The 23,233-nt window shown below is 55.1% G+C and overlaps 1 protein-coding gene across 1 annotated transcript in view; it reads left to right on the forward strand.

The window, feature by feature from the left end:
* LOC124018383 (rho guanine nucleotide exchange factor 1-like) overlaps positions 1–23,233 on the forward strand; it is a 101,317-nt gene that overhangs the window by 68,117 nt on the left and 9,967 nt on the right. Inside the window, exons 15-23 of the mRNA XM_046333671.1 lie at positions 1–66; positions 3,386–3,572; positions 3,795–3,908; positions 4,291–4,306; positions 9,600–9,679; positions 12,676–12,916; positions 13,001–13,101; positions 13,193–13,267; positions 13,386–13,461. The exon at positions 1–66 is cut by the window's left edge and continues 87 nt beyond it. Coding sequence (XP_046189627.1) covers positions 1–66; positions 3,386–3,572; positions 3,795–3,908; positions 4,291–4,306; positions 9,600–9,679; positions 12,676–12,916; positions 13,001–13,101; positions 13,193–13,267; positions 13,386–13,461 — 956 coding nt within the window. The remainder of the gene's footprint in view (positions 67–3,385; positions 3,573–3,794; positions 3,909–4,290; positions 4,307–9,599; positions 9,680–12,675; positions 12,917–13,000; positions 13,102–13,192; positions 13,268–13,385; positions 13,462–23,233) is intronic.

Genomic DNA, 23,233 nt, shown 5'->3' on the forward strand with positions numbered 1-23,233 from the left:
TAGCGACGTGGACCTGCAAGCCGCCGCCACGGCAGCACACTCCTCCCCGACCTCTCCCCACCCCTCGTAAGGCAGACCCCTACCCCCCCTTTTCTCACAGGGGGAGAGAGAGGAGCACAGCCACAGATGGACAGAGTCACTGATTTTATTTTATTTTTATTTTACCTTTATTTAACTAGACAAGTCAGTTAAGAACAAATTCTTATTTTCAATGACGGCCTAGGATCAGTGGGTTAACTGCCTGTTCAGGGGCAGAACGACAGATTTGTACCTTGTCAGCTCGGGGGTTTGAACTTGCAACCTTCTGGTTGACTATGGTTGACTATACTAACTGATGGACAGGCAGGCAGACTGACTGGGTACTACTGATGGACAGACTGACTGACTGACTATACTAACTGATGGTCAGTCTGGCAGACTGACTATACTAACTGATGGTCAGGCAGACTGCCTATACTAACTGATGGACAGGCAGGCTGACTGACTGACTATACTAACTGATGGACAAGCAGACTGACTGACTATACTAACTAATGGACAGGCAGGCTGACTGACTGACTATACTAACTGATGGACAAGCAGACTGACTGACTGACTGACTGACTGACTGACTGACTGACTGACTGACTGACTATACTAACTGACAGACAGGCTGACTGACTATACTAACTGATGGACGGACAGACTGACTGAATGACTACTAACTGATGGACGGACAGACTGACTGAATGACTACTAACTCATGGACGGACAGCCAGACTGACTGACTATAGTAACTGACGGACAGGCAGACTCACTGACTATAGTAACTGATGGACAGGCAGGCTGACTGACTGACTATACTAACTGATGGACAAGCAGACTGACTGACTGACTGACTATACTAACTGATGGACGGACAGACTGACTGAATGACTACTAACTCATGGACGGACAGCCAGACTGACTGACTATAGTAACTGACGGACAGGCAGACTGACTGACTATAGTAACTGATGGACAGGCAGGCTGACTGACTGACTATACTAACTGATGGACAAGCAGACTGACTGACTGACTATACTAACTGACAGACAGGCTGACTGACTGACTATACTAACTGATGGACAAGCAGACTGACGGACTGACTGACTATACTAACTGACAGACAGGCTGACTGACTATACTAACTGATGGACAAGCAGACAGACTGACTGACTGACTATACTAACTGATGGTCAGTCTGGCAGACTGACATACTAACTGATGGTCAGGCAGACTGCCTATACTAACTGATGGACAGGCAGGCTGACTGACTGACTATACTAACTGATGGACAAGCAGACTGACTGACTATACTAACTAATGGACAGGCAGGCTGACTGACTGACTATACTAACTGATGGACAAGCAGACTGACTGACTGACTGACTGACTGACTGACTATACTAACTGACAGACAGGCTGACTGACTATACTAACTGATGGACGGACAGACTGACTGAATGACTACTAACTGATGGACGGACAGACTGACTGAATGACTACTAACTCATGGACGGACAGCCAGACTGACTGACTATAGTAACTGACGGACAGCCAGACTGACTGACTATAGTAACTGACGGACAGGCAGACTGACTGACTATAGTAACTGATGGACAGGCAGGCTGACTGACTGACTATACTAACTGATGGACAAGCAGACTGACTGACTGACTGACTATACTAACTGATGGACGGACAGACTGACTGAATGACTACTAACTCATGGACGGACAGCCAGACTGACTGACTATAGTAACTGACGGACAGGCAGACTGACTGACTATACTAACTGATGGACAAGCAGACTGACTGACTGACTGACTATACTAACTGACAGACAGGCTGACTGACTGACTATACTAACTGATGGACAAGCAGACTGACTGACTGACTGACTGACTATACTAACTGACAGACAGGCTGACTGACTATACTAACTGATGGACGGACAAACTGACTGAATGACTACTAACTGATGGACGGACAGACTGACTGACTACTAACTCATGGACGGACAGCCAGACTGACTGACTATAGTAACTGATGGACAGGCAGACTGACTGACTATAGTAACTGATGGACAGGCAGGCTGACTGACTGACTATACTAACTGATGGACAAGCAGACTGACTGACTATACTAACTGACATACAGGCTGACTGACTGACTATAGTAACTGATGGACAGACTGACTGACTATAGTAACTGATGGACAGGCTGATAGACTGACTATAGTAACTGATGGACAGGCTGATAGACTGACTATAGTAACTGATGGACAGGCTGACTGACTGACTATAGTAACTGATGGACAGGCTGACTGACTATAGTAACTGATGGACAGGCTGACTGACTATAGTAACTGATGGGCAGGCTGATAGACTGACTATAGTAACTGATGGACAGGCTGATAGACTGACTATAGTAACTGATGGACAGGCTGATAGACTGACTATAGTAACTTATGGACAGGCTGATAGACTGACTATAGTAACTGATGGACAGGCAGACTGACTATAGTAACTGATGGACAGGCTGATAGACTGACTATAGTAACTGATGGACAGGCTGATAGACTGACTATAGTAACTGATGGACAGTGACTATAGTAACTGATGGACAGGCTGACTGACTATAGTAACTGATGGGCAGGCTGATAGACTGACTATAGTAACTGATGGACAGGCTGATAGACTGACTATAGTAACTGATGGACAGGCTGACTGACTGACTATAGTAACTGATGGACAGGCTGACTGACTGACTATAGTAACTGATGGACAGGCTGACTGACTGACTATAGTAACTGATGGACAGGCAGACTGACTGACTATAGTAACTGATGGACAGGCAGACTCTGACTGACTATAGTAACTGATGGACAGGCAGACTCTGACTGACTATAGTAACTGATGGACAGGCTGATAGACTCATGGACAGGCTGATATTACTGCCCAACTAACTTTGCTTTACTGACTGTCTGATGTCTAACAGACAGAAAGGCTGAGTGAGAGTGAATTGAAGCTTCTTCCACTGTGTCCCCAGCAGCTTCATTAAGACAGGAAGAGATCCATGCTGAGTGACACAGCTTGACTGGAGGAGGAGGGTCAGAGCCGGAGTTATTTTCTTAGTCAGGGCTACAGTACTAACTGTAACTACGTGTAATGTTAGTGCTGTGTGTGGATTATGTAGACTTTGAATCAGCCAATAGCGTAATGTCCCAATCCAAGTGCTTCTCAACCCAAGCAGGTTTTCTAGCTTCGCGTTAGACTCTTTTCATAATATCGCCCATACCCTTTATCCCCATACCCTTATACCTGCCCCTCTCCTCCTCCTCTGTCCTCCTCTCTTCTATCAGTGTTGATGAAGGGGTTTTACTGCCCGAGGGTGTGCTCCCAGGTCTTTCCCTCTCTGGCCCCACCCCCCAGCAGGAGGAACAGGACCCTCGCCTCCTGGAGCTGGAGCAGGACCCGCCCAACTGGAGAGTACACACCCCCCCAGACACGCTCAAAGACCTCAGCAAGAAGGAGACCAAGCGGCAGGAGGTCATCAACGGTGAGGAGGGACGGGGGGATGGGTGGGGGATGGAGGGATCTATTCGAAGTAATTGAGGTGTAACATTGAGCTGCTACTCATCCGATGCAAAATATTGTGAATTAATTGCCACTAGAGTAATCTCTCTCTCTCTCTCTCTGTCTCTCTCTCTGTCTCTCTCTCTCTCTCTGTCTGTCTCTCTCTCTCTCTCTCTCTCTCTCTTGTTTTCGGAGCACGCCCATGTGCGCATGCTGAGTGTTCTGCAGACAGTGTTCTGGAAGCCTCTGGAGAGAGAGGAACTCATGACCGCCACAGAGCTGGCCACCATCTTTCCCAGCCTGGATGAGATCATGACTCTGTGCACTGTCTCTTCCACCACTGCTCCGTGTATCTCCATAACCCCTCTGTACAACCACATGACCAATGTCTGCCACTGTAACTCTCTCTGTACTCCGTCTCTCTCTACTGTACAACCACATGACCAATGTACTGCCACTGTAACTCTCAACTACAGTCCTCTCCCCACTACAGTACAACCACATGACCAATGTACTGCCACTCAGAGTTGTTTTGCTACAGTACAACCACATGACCAATGTACTGCCATGCCCCAACTACAGTACAACCGTGTTCTGCAGACCAATGTTCTGGAAGCCTCTGGAGACAGTACAACCACAACCAATGTACTGCCACTGTAAGCTGGCCACCATCTTTCCCAGCCTGGATGAGATCATAGACATGCACTGTAACTCCGTCTAGTACGGTTCCACCACTGCAGTTGACCAATGTATCCACTGTAACCCCCCGCTACAGTACAACCACATGACCAATGTACTGCCACTGTAACCCCGTCTACAGTACGACCGTAACCCCCGCTACAGTACAACCACATGACCAATGTACTGCCACTGTAACCCCGTCTACAGTACGACCGTAACCCCCACTACAGTACAACCACATGACCAATGTACTGCCACTGTAACCCCGTCTACAGTACAACCACATGACCAATGTACTGCCACTGTAACCCCGTCTACAGTACAACCACATGACCAATGTACTGCCACTGTAACCCCGACTACAGTACAACCACATGACCAATGTACTGCCACTGTAACCCCGTCTACAGTACAACCACATGACCAATGTACTGCCACTGTAACCCCGACTACAGTACAACCACATGACCAACCCACTGTAACCCCGCTACAGTACAACCACATGACCAATGTACTGCCACTGTAACCCCGTCTACAGTACAACCACATGACCAATGTACTGCCACTGTAACCCCAACTAGAGTACAACCACATGACCAATGTACTGCCACTGTAACCCTGTCTACAGTACAACCACATGACCAATGTACTGCCACTGTAACCCCAACTACAGTACAACCACATGACCAATGTACTGCCACTGTAACCCCGTCTACAGTACAACCACATGACCAATGTACTGCCACTGTAACCCCGTCTACAGTACAACCACATGACCAATGTACTGCCACTGTAACACAGTACAACCACATGACCAATGTACTGCCACTGTAACCCTGTCTACAGTACAACCAGACCAATACACTGTAACCACATGACCAATGTACTGCCACTGTAACCCCAACTACAGTACAACCGTAACCCCAACTACAGTACAACCACATGACCAATGTACTGCCAACCCCGTAACCCCGTCCCCAACTACAGTACAACCACATGACCAATGTACTGCCACTGTAACCCCGTCTACAGTACAACCACATGACCAATGTACTGCCACTGTAACCCCGTCTACAGTACAACCGTAACCCCAGCTACAGTACAACCACATGACCAATGTACTGCCACTGTAACCCCAACTACAGTACAACCACATGACCAATGTACTGCCACTGTAACCCCAACTACAGTACAACCGTAACCCCCGCTACAGTACAACCACATGACCAATGTACTGCCACTGTAACCCCGTCTACAGTACAACCACATGACCAATGTACTGCCACTGTAACCCCGTCTACAGTACAACCACATGACCAATGTACTGCCACTGTAACCCCGTCTACAGTACAACCACATGACCAATGTACTGCCACTGTAACCCCGTCTACAGTACAACCGTAACCCCAACTACAGTACAACCACATGACCAATGTACTGCCACTGTAACCCCGTCTACAGTACAACCGTTGGTTTTGTTTAGTTTAGTTTTATTTTTACAGGGACAGTGCACATTAATCAACGTTTCAGTAAAAGTGCCGGTTTTAGCCAGCCGGCTAATTTTCAACCGCAGTCGCTGGGCAGGTTATTAAAAACAATTACAATATAGACAATAGCACCATAGACATAGCAACATAGGACAAGAAAGACATAGCATACAGACAGAGCAACATAGAACAAAAAGCAGCAAGACAAAATTCATAAAAGCAACAAAGTGTTTCCATACCTCACAAGCTACAGACAACATGGAAAGCGGCAGCACACAGCTAGGGACCATGTTCACAAATCTGATTGACCTTTAGCCATGTCTTCAAGCATTTTGTGAAAGTGTGATATGTGGTGCAGTTATGTGTGTCTGATGGCAGTGTATTCCAGACATGGGAAGCTCTCACAGAGAATGCAGATTTACTAAAGCTGCTTTTCCTTAGGGGAACTATACAGTCACCTCTCATGGCAGACCTTGTGGATCTGCTGCCATATGTCTGGGTTTTCTGTTTAACAAAAATATTGAGTGGAGGGGGAGCCAGGCCATTAAGGATCTTGAATACAAGACATGCGTCGGTGTATTGCACAAGATTTTCCCAACTCAAGAGCTCATGTTTTCTAAGGATGTGACAATGATGATGGCTATTGGGCTTCCTATCAAGCACTTTGAGAGCCTGTTTGTAGACAGACTGAATAGGTTTTAATGTTGTACAGCAAGCTTGGGCCCAACTAGTCAAGCAGTATGTTAAGTGGGGGAGTATCATAGATTTGAAGTACAGTTTTGCTACCTCTGTAGTCAAACAATTTCGTATAAATCGGGAATTAGCTAGATTGAATTTAGTTATTTGAATGACCTTTTTCACATGCTTTTTAAAAGAGAGGTTGGAATCAAGTATGATGCCAAGGTACTTAAAATCGGATACCACCTGGAGCTTCTCCCCTGACACATAGACATCTGGCTCAGTAGCATCTGTTGCCCTCTTTGTGAAGAACATGCAAACAGTTTTTTCACATTGAGATGCAAACACGAGTCACTGAGCCACTTTGTAACCTGGACCATTACAGTAGTGAGTTCTTGTGCAGCTTGTTGTTTGCTCTTTGCATGCACATATATCACTGTATCATCTGCATACATTTGAACTTCAGACCCAGTACAGACAGAAGGCAGATCATTAATGTACAGGCTGAACAGGAGGGGCCCCAGTATTGACCCTTGGGGCACGCCCACATCATAGCTACGAGTGGGCGACAGCTCATTGCTCACTCTGACACACTGAGTTCTGCCTTCAAGGTATGATTTCATCCATCTCAAGGCATCAGGGGAAAAGTTGAACTTGGACAATTTTGTGATGAGAATCTCATGGTTAACAGTATCAAAAGCCTTCCTTAGGTCCAGAAACACAGCCCCAACAGCACCCCCTTTGTCCATCTTGGACTTCACATTTTCCAGAAGAAAGCAGTTGGCCGTTTCTGTGGAGTGTTTCGCTCTGAAGCCAAACTGCATGGAGTGTAATGTGAAGGGGCTGTTGTTGAGGTGGGCAATCAGTTGTTCTGCTACACACTTTTCAACAACCTTTGACACCACAGGTAGTATACTAATGGGCCTGTAGTTACTCACGTCAGCAGGGTCGCAACCCCAACTACAGTACAACCACATGACCAATGTACTGCCACTGTAACCCCGACTACAGTACAACCGTAACCCCCGCTACAGTACAACCACATGACCAATGTACTGCCACTGTAACCCCGTCTACAGTACGACCGTAACCCCCGTACAGTACAACCGCATGACCAATGTACTGCCACTGTAACCCCAACTACAGTCCGACCGTAACCCCCGCTACAGTACAACCGCATGACCAATGTACTGCCACTGTAACCCCGTCTACAGTACGAAACCCCGCTACAGTACAACCGCATGACCAATGTACTGCCACTGTAACCCCAACTACAGTACGGCCGTAACCCCCGCTACAGTACAACCACATGACCAATGTACTGCCACTGTAACCCCAACTACAGTACGACCGTAACCCCCGCTACAGTACAACCACATGACCAATGTACTGCCACTGTAACCCCGTCTACAGTGTAACCCCCACTACAGTACAACCACATGACCAATGTACTGCCACTGTAACCCCAACTACAGTACAACCACATGACCAATGTACTGCCACTGTAACCCCAACTACAGTACGACCGTAACCCCCGCTAGTACAACCACATGACCAATGTACTGCCACTGTAACCCCAACTACAGTACCCGTAACCCCGCTACAGTACAACCACATGACCAATGTACTGCCACTGTAACCCCAACTACAGTACGACCGTAACCCCCGCTACAGTACAACCACATGACCAATGTACTGCCACTGTAACCCCAACTACAGTACGAGTAACCCCGCTACAGTACAACCATGACCAATGTACTGCCACTGTAACCCCAACTACAGTCCCCCGCTACAGTACAACCACATGACCAATGTACTGCCACTGTAACCCCGTCTACAGTACGACCGTAACCCCGCTACCAACCGCATGACCAATGTACTGCCACTGTAACCCCAACTACAGTACGACCGTAACCCCGCTACAGTACAACCACATGACCAATGTACTGCCACTGTAACCCCGACTACAGTACGACCATAACCCCCGCTACAGTACAACCACATGACCAATGTACTGCCACTGTAACCCCTACTACAGTACGACCATAACCCCCGCTACAGTACAACCACATGACCAATGTACTGCCACTGTAACCCCAACTACAGTACGACCGTAACCCCGCTACAGTACAACCACATGACCAATGTACTGCCACTGTAACCCCAACTACAGTACGACCGTAACCCCCGCTACAGTACAACCACATGACCAATGTACTGCCACTGTAACCCCAACTACAGTACGACCGTAACCCCCGCTACAGTACAACCACATGACCAATGTACTGCCACTGTAACCCCGTCTACAGTACGACCGTAACCCCGGCTACAGTTCAACCGCATGACCAATGTACTGCCACTGTAACCCCAACTACAGTACGACCGTAACCCCCGCTACAGTACAACCACATGACCAATGTACTGCCACTGTAACCCCGACTACAGTACGACCATAACCCCCGCTACAGTACAACCACATGACCAATGTACTGCCACTGTAACCCCAACTACAGTACGACCATAACCCCCGCTACAGTACAACCACATGACCAATGTACTGCCACTGTAACCCCAACTACAGTACGACCGCCTAACCCCTGACATACAAACCAAAATTACAGTATGACTACATGACTGCCAATGCAGTCAGTCTGACCACTGTAAATTGTAGGGCGGAGAATTGCCAAAGACCTCACGATACGATGTTACCACGATGCCTAGGTGTCCAGACGATATATATTGCAATTGGATGCAGTAATTTTATTGCGATTCCATGTTCCAAACATGCTGCTCACCATATGTCTGCTGCAGAAGGACAAGAGAGAGTCATGAGAAAACAAGTTTTGATCAGTCGTGGAAATAAGTGCTGAAAACAATTTGGTTCCTTATTTAAAAAGCAGATGGAGAATAAGCTCTGATGGGAAAACACCGGAGCTTTGGTGCAACGATCGCAAAAATAATATTGCGATACTGTCAAAATGAAACGGCATACCTCCCAAAATGATACCCTGATATATAACTGTATCAATATTTCCCCTCATCACTAGTAAATTAACCCTAGTGTAACTGGAGTCCCAGTTACACTGACCATAATAAACCAGACCATAAGTCTACCCCAGTCCAACCGCTGTGTTCCCTGTGTGTTTCTGTGCAGATGCTTTCTACGAGCACCTGAAGAAGCTGCGTCAGCACAATTTCATCGTCAAGGCCATCGGAACCACGTTACTCAATAGGGTAAGGAACAGGTCACCTTCCACCACTCCCTCTCTCTCTGCCCCTCACCCCATCTCTCTGTGCCCCTCACTACCCTCTCTCTCTGCCCCTCACCCCATCTCTCTGTGCACCTCACTACCCTCTCTCTCTGCCCCTCACCCCATCTCTCTGTGCCCCTCACTGCCCTCTCTCTCTGCTCCTCACCCCATCTCTCTGTGCCCCTCACTACCCTCTCTCTCTGCCCCTCACCCCATCTCTCTGTGGCCCTCATTACCCTCTCTCTCTGCCCCTCACCCCATCTCTCTGTGCCCCTCACTGCCCTCTCTCTCTGCCCCTCACCCCATCTCTCTGCCCCTCACTGCCCTCTCACTTTGCCCCTCACTGCCCTCTCTCTGTGCCCCTCACTGCACTCTCTCTCTGCCCCTCACCCCATCTCTCTGTGCCCCTCACCCCATCTCTCTGTGCCCCTCACTACCATCTCTCTCTGCCCCTCACCCCATCTCTCTGTGGCCCTCACTACCCTCTCTCTCTGCCCCTCACCCCATCTCTCTGTGGCCCTCACTACCCTCTCTCTCTGCCCCTCACCCCATCTCTCTGTGCCCCTCACTGCCCTCTCTCTCTGCCCCTCACCCCATCTCTCTGTGCCCCTCACCCCATCTCTCTGCCCCTCACTGCCCCCATCTCTCTCTGCCCCTCACTGCCCTCTCACTTTGCCCCTCATCTCTCTCTCCCCTCTGTGCCCCTCACCCCATCTCTCTGTGCCCCTCTCACTCTGTGCCCCTCACTGCCCTCTCTCTCTGCCCCTCACTGCCCTCTCTCTCTGCCCCTCACCCCATCTCTCTGTGCCCCTCACCCCATCTCTCTGTGCCCCTCACTACCATCTCTCTCTGCCCCTCACCCCATCTCTCTGTGGCCCTCACTACCCTCTCTCTCTCTCTCTGCCCCTCACCCCATCTCTCTGTGCCCCTCACTGCCCTCTCTCTCTGCCCCTCACCCCATCTCTCTGTGCCCCTCACTGCCCTGCCCTCTCTCTCTCTGCCCCTCACCCCATCTCTCTGTGCCCCTCACTGCCCTCTCTCTCACTACCCCTCACCCCATCTCTCTGTGGCCCTCACCCCATCTCTCTGTGCCCCTCACTGCCCTCTCTCTCTGCCCCTCAATCCATCTCTCTCTGCCCCTCACTGCCCTCTCTCTTTGCCCCTCACTGCCCTCTCTCTCTCTGCCCCTCACCCCATCTCTCTGTGCCCCTCACTGCCCTCTCTCTTTGCCCCTCACTGCCCTCTCTCTCTCTGCCCCTCACCCCATCTCTCTGTGCCCCTCACTGCCCTCTCTCTTTGCCCCTCACTGCCCTCTCTCTCTCTGCCCCTCACCCCATCTCTCTGTGCCCTTCACCCCACTGCCCTCTCTCTGTGCCCCCTCACCCCATCTCTCTGTGCCCTTCACTGCCCTCTCTTTTGCCCCTCACTGCCCTCTCTCTCTGCCCCTCACCCCATCTCTCTGTGCCCCTCACTGCCCTCTCTTTGCCCCTCACTGCCCTCTCTCTGTGCCCCTCACTGCCCTCTCTCTGTGCCCCTCACTGCCCTCTCTCTGTGGCCCTCACCCCATCTCTCTGTGCCCCTCACTGCCCTCTCTCTGTGCCCCTCACTGCACTCTCTCTCTGCCCCTCACCCCATCTCTCTGTGGCCCTCACCCCATCTCTCTGTGCCCCTCACTGCCCTCTCTCTGTGCCCCTCACTGCCCTCTCTCTGTGCCCCTCACTGCCCTCTCTCTCTCTGCCCCTCACCCCATCTCTCTCTGCCCCTCACTGCCCTCTCTCTTTGCCCCTCACTGCCCTCTCTCTTTGCCCCTCACTGCCCTCTCTCTCTCTGCCCCTCACCCCATCTCTCTGTGCCCCTCACTGCCCTCTCTCTTTGCCCCTCACTGCCCTCTCTCTCTCTGCCCCTCACCCCATCTCTCTGTGCCCCTCACTGCCCTCTCTCTTTGCCCCTCACTGCCCTCTCTCTCTCTGCCCCTCATCCCATCTCTCTGTGCCCCTCATCCCATCTCTCTGTGCCCCTCACTGCCCTCTCTCTCTGCCCCTCACCCCATCTCTCTGTGGCCCTCACCCCATCTCTCTGTGCCCCTCTGCCCTCTCTCTGTGCCCCTCACTGCACTCTCTCTCTGCCCCTCACCCCATCTCTCTGTGGCCCTCACCCCATCTCTCTCTGCCCCTCACCCCATCACTCTCTGCCCCTCACCCCCTCTCTCTCTCTGCCCCTCACCCCCTCTCTCTCTCTGCCCCTCACCCCCTCTCTCTCTGCCCCTCACCCCATCTCAGCCTAACCCCTCATCCCATATATGAAGTGGATACTTAGGTAAATGGATCCCTAAAGAAAGCTTTTAATCACTCCCTTTCTCTCTCTCACTTTCTCTGTCCCTCTCTCTCTGCCCCTCACCCCATCTCTCTCTGCCCCTCACCCCATCTCTCTCTGCCCCTCACCCCATCTCTCTCTGCCCCTCACCCCTCTCTCTCTCTGCCCCTCACCCCCTCTCCTCTCTGCCCCTCACCCCCTCTCTCTCTCTGCCCCTCACCCCCTCTCTCTCTCTGCCCCTCACCCCATCTCTCTCTCTGCCCCTCACCCCATCTCTCTCTCTGCCCCTCACCCCCCTCTCTCTCTCTGCCCCTCACCCCATCTCTCTCTCTGCCCCTCACCCCATCTCTCTCTCTGCCCCTCACCCCCTCTCTCTCTCTGCCCCTCACCCCTCTCTCTCTCTGCCCCTCACCCCTCTGCCCCTCACCCCCTCTCTCCCCTCTCTCTCTCTGCCCCTCACCCCCTCTCTCTCTGCCCTGCCCCTCACCCCCCCTCTCTCTCTCTGCCCCTCACCCCCTCTCTCTCTCTGCCCCTCACCCCATCTCAGCCTAACCCCTCATCCCATATATGAAGTGGATACTTAGGTAAATGGATCCCTAAAGAAAGCTTTTAATCACTCCCTCTTTCTCTCTCTCACTTTCTCTGTCCCCATCTCTCTCTGTCTAGTTTGGAGGGACAGAGGGTGAGTGGTTTCAGAAGCTGACGTCTAGGTTCTGTAGTCACCAGACGTGGGCCCTGGAACAGCTGAAGATGAGACAGAAGAAAGACCCTCGTTTCAACTCCTTCATACTGGAGGCAGAGAGTAGGCCTCAGTGTCGTAGGCTGCAGCTGAAGGACATCATCCCCACTGAGATGCAGAGGCTCACCAAATACCCCCTACTGCTGGAAAACATTGCCAAGTGCACAGGTCTGTGTGTGTCCTTCCCTGTTCACATTCAGATAAACAGAGAGAGTGTGTGTGTTGTGACATGTGTTGTGTGTATTCCTGTAGAGGACACCTTGGAGAAGGAGAGTATTCAGCAGAGTGCAGAGTGCTGTAGGAAGATCCTCAACCACGTCAACGAGGAGGTCAAACAGATGGAGAACCTGCTGGTGAGACACACACACACACACACACTCAAACTACTACTATTCTTATAAGTGTCTGAGGGAAAGTATAAATGGTTTTTCTCTCTCCCTCCAGACCCTGAAAGACTATCAGCGCAGGCTGGACACCTCAGGACTCAAACCCAGTAATGAGCTGTACCTGGAGTACAAGGTGACTGACAATAGTGAGGGCTTCTTGTAGTGTGGTCCAGTGCTCTTCATGCTATCCTTTCTACAGTTGTCCCGTTCTCTCATTCTTTATCAGTCTCTATTGTTCTCTTCTCTCTCAGTACCTTGACCTGGCCCAGAGAAGGATGATATATGAGGGGCCTCTGACCTGGAGAGTGACCAAGGAGAAAACATTAGGTGCACTATCAACTCTACAAACATTAGTTTGTTTTAATGTATCAACCAATCGTCTGTCTGATTTCATTTTACTCAAACCCAAACTTTTGTTCTTCTGTTGTTTACTTCTTGCCCCACTCTCCTCTCTACCCTGTTCCTGCCCCACTCTCCTCCTCTCCTCTCCACCCTGTTCCTGCCCCACTCTCCTCCTCCTCTCCTCTCCATCCTGTTCCTGCCCCCTCTCCTCCTCCTCCTCCTCCTCTCCATCCTGTTCCTGCCACACTCTCCTCCTCCTCTACTCTCCATCCTGTTCCTGCCACACTCTCCTCCTCCTCTCCTCTCCATCCTGTTCCTGCCCCACTCTCCTCCTCCTCCTCCTCTCCCATCCTGTTCCTGCCACACTCTCCTCCTCCTCTCCTCTCCATCCTGTTCCTGCCCCACTCTCCTCCTCCTCCTCCTCTCCATCCTGTTCCTGCCACACTCTCCTCCTCCTCTCCTCTCCATCCTGTTCCTGCCACACTCTCCTCCTCCTCTCCTCTCCATCCTGTTCCTGCCCCACTCTCCTCCTCCTCCTCCTCTCCATCCTGTTCCTGCCACACTCTCCTCCTCCTCTCCCCTCCATCCTGTTCCTGCCCCACTCTCCTCCTCCTCCTCCTCTCCATCCTGTTCCTGCCACACTCTCCTCCTCCTCTCCCCTCCATCCTGTTCCTGCCCCACTCTCCTCCTCCTCCTCTACTCTCCATCCTGTTCCTGCCACACTCTCCTCCTCCTCTACTCTCCACCCTGTTCCTGCCCCACTCTCCTCCTCCTCTCCTCTCCATCCTGTTCCTGCCCCACTCTCCTCCTCCTCTCCTCTCCATCCTGTTCCTGCCCCACTCTCCTCCTCCTCTCCTCTCCATCCTGTTCCTGCCCCACTCTCCTCCTCCTCTCCTCTCCATCCTGTTCCTGCCCCACTCTCCTCCTCCTCTCCTCTCCATCCTGTTCCTGCCCCACTCTCCTCCTCCTCCCATCCTGTTCCTGCCACACTCTCCTCCTCCTCTACTCTCCACCCTGTTCCTGCCCCACTCTCCTCCTCCTCTCCTCTCCATCCTGTTCCTGCCCCACTCTCCTCCTCCTCTCCATCCTGTTCCTGCCCCACTCTCCTCCTCCTCTCCCTCTCCATCCTGTTCCTGCCCCACTCTCCTCCTCCTCCTCCTCTCCATCCTGTTCCTGCCACACTCTCCTCCTCCTCTACTCTCCACCCTGTTCCTGCCCCACTCTCCTCCTCCTCTCCTCTCCATCCTGTTCCTGCCACACTCTCCTCCTCCTCTACTCTCCACCCTGTTCCTGCCCCACTCTCCTCCTCCTCTCCTCTCCATCCTGTTCCTGCCCCACTCTCCTCCTCCTCCTCCTCTCCTCTCCACCCTGTTCCTGCCTCACTCTCCTCCTCCTCTCCTCTCCATCCTGTTCCTGCCCCACTCTCCTCCTCCTCTACTCTCCATCCTGTTCCTGCCACACTCTCCTCCTCCTCTACTCTCCACCCTGTTCCTGCCCCACTCTCCTCCTCCTCTCCTCTCCATCCTGTTCCTGCCACACTCTCCTCCTCCTCTACTCTCCACCCTGTTCCTGCCACACACTCTCCTCCTCTACTCTCCACCCTGTTCCTGCCCCACTCTCCTCCTCCTCTACTCTCCACCCTGTTCCTGCCCCACTCTCCTCCTCCTCCTCTACTCTCCACCCTGTTCCTGCCCCACTCTCCTCCTCCTCCTCTACTCTCCACCCTGTTCCTGCCCCACTCTCCTCCTCCTCCTCTCCTCTCCACCCTGTTCCTGCCACACTCTCCTCCTCCTCTCCCCTCCATCCTGTTCCTGCCCCACTCTCCTCCTCCTCTCCCCTCCATCCTGTTCCTGCCCCACTCTCCTCCTCCTCTACTCTCCATCCTGTTCCTGCCCCACTCCCCTCCTCCTCCTCCCCTCCATCCTGTTCCTGCCCCACTCTCCTCCTCCTCTCCCCTCCATCCTGTTCCTGCCCCACTCTCCTCCTCCTCTACTCTCCATCCTGTTCCTGCCCCACTCCCCTCCTCCTCCTCTCCTCTCCACCCTGTTCCTGCCACACTCTCCTCCTCCTCTCCCCTCCATCCTGTTCCTGCCCCACTCTCCTCCTCCTCTACTCTCCACCCTGTTCCTGCCCCACTCTCCTCCTCCTCCTCTCCTCTCCATCCTGTTCCTGCCCCACTCTCCTCCTCCTCCTCTACTCTCCACCCTGTTCCTGCCCCACTCTCCTCCTCCTCTACTCTCCACCCTGTTCCTGCCCCACTCTCCTCCTCCTCCTCTACTCTCCACCCTGTTCCTGCGCCACTCTCCTCCTCCTCCTCTACTCTCCACCCTGTTCCTGCCCCACTCTCCTCCTCCTCCTCTCCTCTCCACCCTGTTCCTGCCACACTCTCCTCCTCCTCTCCCCTCCATCCTGTTCCTGCCACACTCTCCTCCTCCTCTACTCTCCACCCTGTTCCTGCCCCACTCTCCTCCTCCTCTACTCTCCACCCTGTTCCTGCCCCACTCTCCTCCTCCTCTACTCTCCACCCTGTTCCTGCCCCACTCTCCTCCTCCTCTCCTCTCCACCCTGTTCCTGCCCCACTCTCCTCCTCCTCCTCTACTCTCCACCCTGTTCCTGCCCCACTCTCCTCCTCCTCCTCTCCTCTCCACCCTGTTCCTGCCACACTCTCCTCCTCCTCTCCCTCCATCCTGTTCCTGCCACACTCTCCTCCTCCTCTACTCTCCACCCTGTTCCTGCCCCACTCTCCTCCTCCTCCTCCACCCTGTTCCTGCCCCACTCCCTCCTCCTCCTCTCCATCCTGTTCCTGCCACACTCTCCTCCTCCTCTCCTCTCCATCCTGTTCCTGCCCCACTCTCCTCCTCCTCCTCCTCTCCATCCTGTTCCTGCCACACTCTCCTCCTCCTCTCCTCTCCATCCTGTTCCTGCCCCACTCTCCTCCTCCTCCTCCTCTCCATCCTGTTCCTGCCACACTCTCCTCCTCCTCTCCTCTCCATCCTGTTCCTGCCACACTCTCCTCCTCCTCTCCTCTCCATCCTGTTCCTGCCCCACTCTCCTCCTCCTCCTCCTCTCCATCCTGTTCCTGCCACACTCTCCTCCTCCTCTCCCCTCCATCCTGTTCCTGCCCCACTCTCCTCCTCCTCCTCCTCTCCATCCTGTTCCTGCCACACTCCCCTCCTCCTCTCCCCTCCATCCTGTTCCTGCCCCACTCTCCTCCTCCTCCTCCTCTACTCTCCATCCTGTTCCTGCCACACTCTCCTCCTCCTCTACTCTCCACCCTGTTCCTGCCCCACTCTCCTCCTCCTCTCCTCTCCATCCTGTTCCTGCCCCACTCTCCTCCTCCTCTCCTCTCCATCCTGTTCCTGCCCCACTCTCCTCCTCCTCTCCTCTCCATCCTGTTCCTGCCCCACTCTCCTCCTCCTCTCCTCTCCATCCTGTTCCTGCCCCACTCTCCTCCTCCTCTCCTCTCCATCCTGTTCCTGCCCCACTCTCCTCCTCCTCTCCATCCTGTTCCTGCCACACTCTCCTCCTCCTCTACTCTCCACCCTGTTCCTGCCCCACTCTCCTCCTCCTCTCCTCTCCATCCTGTTCCTGCCCCACTCTCCTCCTCCTCTCCATCCTGTTCCTGCCCCACTCTCCTCCTCCTCTCCTCTCCATCCTGTTCCTGCCCCACTCTCCTCCTCCTCCTCCTCTCCATCCTGTTCCTGCCACACTCTCCTCCTCCTCTACTCTCCACCCTGTTCCTGCCCCACTCTCCTCCTCCTCTCCTCTCCATCCTGTTCCTGCCACACTCTCCTCCTCCTCTACTCTCCACCCTGTTCCTGCCCCACTCTCCTCCTCCTCTCCTCTCCATCCTGTTCCTGCACTCTCCTCCTCCTTCCTCTCCTCTCCACCCTGTTCCTGCCTCACTCTCCTCCTCCTCTCCTCCATCCTGTTCCTGCCCCACTCTCCTCCTCCTCTACTCTCCATCCTGTTCCTGCCACACTCTCCTCCTCCTCTACTCTCCACCCTGTTCCTGCCCCACTCTCCTCCTCCTCTCCTCTCCATCCTGTTCCTGCCACACTCTCCTCCTCCTCTACTCTCCACCCTGTTCCTGCCACACACTCTCCTCCTCTACTCTCCACCCTGTTCCTGCCCCACTCTCCTCCTCCTCTACTCTCCACCCTGTTCCTGCCCCACTCTCCTCCTCCTCCTCTACTCTCCACCCTGTTCCTGCCCCACTCTCCTCCTCCTCCTCTACTCCACCCTGTTCCTGCCCCATCCTCCTCCTCCTCTCCTCTCCACCCTGTTCCTGCCACACTCTCCTCCTCCTCTCCCCTCCATCCTGTTCCTGCCCCACTCTCCTCCTCCTCTCCCCTCCATCCTGTTCCTGCCCCACTCTCCTCCTCCTCTACTCTCCATCCTGTTCCTGCCCCACTCCCCTCCTCCTCCTCTCCCCTCCATCCTGTTCCTGCCCCACTCTCCTCCTCCTCTCCCCTCCATCCTGTTCCTGCCCCACTCTCCTCCTCCTCTACTCTCCATCCTGTTCCTGCCCCACTCCCCTCCTCCTCCTCTCCCTCTCCACCCTGTTCCTGCCACACTCTCCCTCCTCCTCCCCTCCATCCTGTTCCTGCCCCACTCTCCTCCTCCTCTACTCCACCCTGTTCCTGCCCCACTCTCCTCCTCCTCCTCTCCTCTCCATCCTGTTCCTGCCCCACTCTCCTCCTCCTCCTCTACTCTCCACCCTGTTCCTGCCCCACTCTCCACCTCCTCTACTCTCCACCCTGTTCCTGCCCCACTCTCCTCCTCCTCCTCTACTCTCCACCCTGTTCCTGCCCCACTCTCCTCCTCCTCCTCTACTCTCCACCCTGTTCCTGCCCCACTCTCCTCCTCCTCCTCTCCTCTCCACCCTGTTCCTGCCACACTCTCCTCCTCTCCCCTCCATCCTGTTCCTGCCACACTCCCCTCCTCCTCTACTCTCCACCCTGTTCCTGCCCCACTCTCCTCCTCCTCTACTCTCCACCCTGTTCCTGCCCCACTCTCCTCCTCCTCTACTCTCCACCCTGTTCCTGCCCCACTCTCCTCCTCCTCTACTCTCCACCCTGTTCCTGCCCCACTCTCCTCCTCCTCTACTCTCCACCCTGTTCCTGCCCCACTCTCCTCCTCCTCCTCTCCTCTCCACCCTGTTCCTGCCACACTCTCCTCCTCCCCTCTCCCCTCCATCCTGTTCCTGCCCCACTCTCCCTCCTCCTCTACTCTCCACCCTGTTCCTGCCCCACTCTCCTCCTCCTCCTCTCCCCTCCATCCTGTTCCTGCCCCACTCTCCTCCTCCTCCTCTACTCTCCACCCTGTTCCTGCCCCACTCTCCTCCTCCTCCTCCTCTCCACCCTGTTCCTCCACACTCTCCTCCTCCTCTCCCCTCCATCCTGTTCCTGCCACACTCTCCTCCTCTACTCTCCACCCTGTTCCTGCCACACTCTCCTCCTCCTCTCCCCTCCATCCTGTTCCTGCCACACTCTCCTCCTCTACTCTCCACACTGTTCCTGCCCCACTCTCCTCCTCCTCTCCTCTCCACCCTGTTCCTGCCACACTCTCCTCCTCCTCTCCTCTCCACCCTGTTCCTGCCACACTCTCCTCCTCCTCTCCCCTCCATCCTGTTCCTGCCCCACTCTCCTCCTCCTCTACTCTCCACCCTGTTCCTGCCCCACTCTCCTCCTCCTCCTCTCCTCTCCATCCTGTTCCTGCCCCACTCCCCTCCTCCTCCTCTCCTCTCCACCCTGTTCCTGCCACACTCTCCTCCTCCTCTCCTCTCCATCCTGTTCCTGCCACACTCTCCTCCTCTACTCTCCACCCTGTTCCTGCCCCACTCTCCTCCTCCTCCTCTCCTCTCCACCCTGTTCCTGCCACACTCTCCTCCTCCTCTCCCCTCCATCCTGTTCCTGCCACACTCTCCTCCTCTACTCTCCACCCTGTTCCTGCCCCACTCTCCTCCTCCTCCTCCTCTCCTCTCCCACCCTGTTCCTGCCACACTCTCCTCCTCCTCTCCTCTCCATCCTGTTCCTGCCCCACTCTCCTCCTCCTCCTCTCCTCTCCACCCTGTTCCTGCCCCACTCTCCTCCTCATCCTCTCCTCTCCACCCTGTTCCTGCCACACTCTCCTCCTCCTCTCCCCTCCATCCTGTTCCTGCCACACTCTCCTCCTCCTCTACTCTCCACCCTGTTCCTGCCCCACTCTCCTCCTCCTCCTCTCCTCTCCACCCTGTTCCTGCCACACTCTCCTCCTCCTCTCCCCTCCATCCTGTTCCTGCCCCACTCTCCTCCTCCTCTACTCTCCACCCTGTTCCTGCCCCACTCTCCTCCTCCTCTCCTCTCCATCCTGTTCCTGCCACACTCTCCTCCTCCTCTACTCTCCACCCTGTTCCTGCCCCACTCTCCTCCTCCTCCTCTCCCCTCCATCCTGTTCCTGCCACACTCTCCTCCTCCTCTACTCTCCACCCTGTTCCTGCCCCACTCTCCTCCTCCTCCTCTCCTCTTCACCCTGTTCCTGCCACACTCTCCTCCTCCTCTCCCCTCCATCCTGTTCCTGCCCCACTCTCCTCCTCCTCTACTCTCCACCCTGTTCCTGCCCCACTCTCCTCCTCCTCCTCTCCTCTCCACCCTGTTCCTGCCACACTCTCCTCCTCCTCTCCCCTCCATCCTGTTCCTGCCCCACTCTCCTCCTCCTCTACTCTCCACCCTGTTCCTGCCCCACTCTCCTCCTCCTCCTCTCCTCTCCACCCTGTTCCTGCCACACTCTCCTCCTCCTCTCCCCTCCATCCTGTTCCTGCCACACTCTCCTCCTCCTCTACTCTCCACCCTGTTCCTGCCCCACTCTCCTCCTCCTCTACTCTCCACCCTGTTCCTGCCCCACTCTCCTCCTCCTCCTCTCCCCTCCATCCTGTTCCTGCCCCACTCTCCTCCTCCTCCTCTACTCTCCATCCTGTTCCTGCCCCACTCTCCTCCTCTCCTCTCCACCCTGTTCCTGCCACACTCTCCTCCTCCTCTCCCTCCATCCTGTTCCTGCCACACTCTCCTCCTCTACTCTCCACCCTGTTCCTGCCCCACTCTCCTCCTCCTCCTCTACTCTCCATCCTGTTCCTGCCCCACTCTCCTCCTCCTCCTCTCCTCTCCACCCTGTTCCTGCCACACTCTCCTCCTCCTCTCCCCTCCATCCTGTTCCTGCCCCACTCTCCTCCTCCTCTACTCTCCACCCTGTTCCTGCCCCACTCTCCTCCTCCTCCTCTCCTCTCCACCCTGTTCCTGCCACACTCTCCTCCTCCTCTCCCCTCCATCCTGTTCCTGCCCCACTCTCCTCCTCCTCTACTCTCCACCCTGTTCCTGCCCCCACTCTCCTCCTCCTCTCCTCTCCATCCTGTTCCTGCCCCACTCTCCTCCTCCTCTCCCCTCCATCCTGTTCCTGCCACACTCTCCTCCTCTCCTCTCCACCCTGTTCCTGCCACACTCTCCTCCTCCTCTCCCCTCCATCCTGTTCCTGCCACACTCTCCTCCTCTACTCTCCACCCTGTTCCTGCCCCACTCTCCTCCTCCTCCTCCTCTCCTCTCCACCCTGTTCCTGCCACACTCTCCTCCTCCTCTCCCCTCCATCCTGTTCCTGCCACACTCTCCTCCTCCTCTCCCCTCCATCCTGTTCCTGCCACACTCTCCTCCTCCTCTACTCTCCACCCTGTTCCTGCCCCACTCTCCTCCTCCTCTACTCTCCACCCTGTTCCTGCCCCACTCTCCTCCTCCTCCTCTCCCCTCCATCCTGTTCCTGCCCCACTCTCCTCCTCCTCCTCTACTCTCCATCCTGTTCCTGCCCCACTCTCCTCCTCCTCCTCTCCTCTCCACCCTGTTCCTGCCACACTCTCCTCCTCCTCTCCCTCCATCCTGTTCCTGCCACACTCTCCTCCTCTACTCTCCACCCTGTTCCTGCCCCACTCTCCTCCTCCTCTCCTCTCCATCCTGTTCCTGCCCCACTCTCCTCCTCTACTCTCCACCCTGTTCCTGCCCCACTCCTCCTCCTCCTCCTCTCCTCTCCACCCTGTTCCTGCCACACTCTCCTCCTCTACTCTCCACCCTGTTCCTGCCACACTCTCCTCCTCTACTCTCCACCCTGTTCCTGCCACACTGTCCTCCTCTACTCTCCACCCTGTTCCTGCCCCACTCTCCTCCTCCTCCTCCTCCTCTCCTCTCCACCCTGTTCCTGCCACACTCTCCTCCTCCTCTCCCCTCCATCCTGTTCCTGCCACACTCTCCTCCTCTACTCTCCACCCTGTTCCTGCCCCACTCTCCTCCTCCTCCTCCTCTCCTCTCCACCCTGTTCCTGCCCCACTCTCCTCCTCCTCCTCCTCCTCTCTCCACCCTGTTCCTGCCACACTCTCCTCCTCCTCTCCCCTCCATCCTGTTCCTGCCACACTCTCCTCCTCTACTCTCCACCCTGTTCCTGCCCCACTCTCCTCCTCCTCCTCTCCTCTCCACCCTGTTCCTGCCCCACTCTCCTCCTCCTCCTCCCTCTCCATCCTGTTCCTGCCCCACTCTCCTCCTTCTCCTCTCCTCTCCACCCTGTTCCTGCCCCACTCTCCTCCTCCTCCTCTACTCTCCATCCTGTTCCTGCCACACTCTCCTCCTCCTCTACTCTCCACCCTGTTCCTGCCCCACTCTCCTCCTCCTCCTCTCCTCTCCACCCTGTTCCTGCCACACTCTCCTCCTCCTCTCCCCTCCATCCTGTTCCTGCCACACTCTCCTCCTCTACTCTCCACCCTGTTCCTGCCCCACTCTCCTCCTCCTCCTCTCCTCTCCACCCTGTTCCTGCCACACTCTCCTCCTCCTCCTCCTCTCCTCTCCACCCTGTTCCTGCCACACTCTCCTCCTCTCCCCTCCACCCTGTTCCTGCCACACTCTCCTCCTCCTCTCCCCTCCATCCTGTTCCTGCCACACTCTCCTCCTCTACTCTCCACCCTGTTCCTGCCCCACTCCTCCTCCTCCTCCTCTCCTCTCCACCCTGTTCCTGCCACACTCTCCTCCTCCTCCTCCTCTCCTCTCCACCCTGTTCCTTCCACACTCTCCTCCTCCTCTCCCCTCCACCCTGTTCCTGCCACACTCTCCTCCTCCTCTCCCCTCCATCCTGTTCCTGCCACACTCTCCTCCTCCTCTCCTCTCCATCCTGTTCCTGCCACACTCTCTCCTCCTCCTCTACTCTCCACCCTGTTCCTGCCCCACTCTCCTCCTCCTCCTCTACTCTCCACCCTGTTCCTGCCCCACTCTCCTCCTCCTCTCCTCTCCACCCTGTTCCTGCCACACTCTCCTCCTCCTCTCCCCTCCATCCTGTTCCTGCCCCACTCTCCTCCTCCTCTCCCCTCCATCCTGTTCCTGCCCCACTCTCCTCCTCCTCCTCTCCCCTCCATCCTGTTCCTGCCCCACTCTCCTCCTCCTCTCCCCTCCATCCTGTTCCTGCCCCACTCCCTCCTCCTCCTCCTCTACTCTCCACCCTGTTCCTGCCACACTCTCCTCCTCCTCTCCTCTCACCCTGTTCCTGCCACACTCTCCTCCTCCTCTCTCCATCCTGTTCCTGCCACACTCTCCTCCTCCTCTACTCTCCACCCTGTTCCTGCCTCACTCTCCTCCTCCTCTCCTCTCCATCCTGTTCCTGCCTCACTCTCCTCCTCCTCTCCTCTCCATCCTGTTCCTGCCTCACTCTCCTCCTCCTCTACTCTCCACCCTGTTCCTGCCCCACTCTCCTCCTC

The sequence above is a fragment of the Oncorhynchus gorbuscha genome, unplaced genomic scaffold, assembly GCF_021184085.1.
Source record: "Oncorhynchus gorbuscha isolate QuinsamMale2020 ecotype Even-year unplaced genomic scaffold, OgorEven_v1.0 Un_scaffold_5:::fragment_2:::debris, whole genome shotgun sequence".
In the NCBI taxonomy this organism is placed as follows: Eukaryota; Metazoa; Chordata; class Actinopteri; order Salmoniformes; family Salmonidae; genus Oncorhynchus; species Oncorhynchus gorbuscha.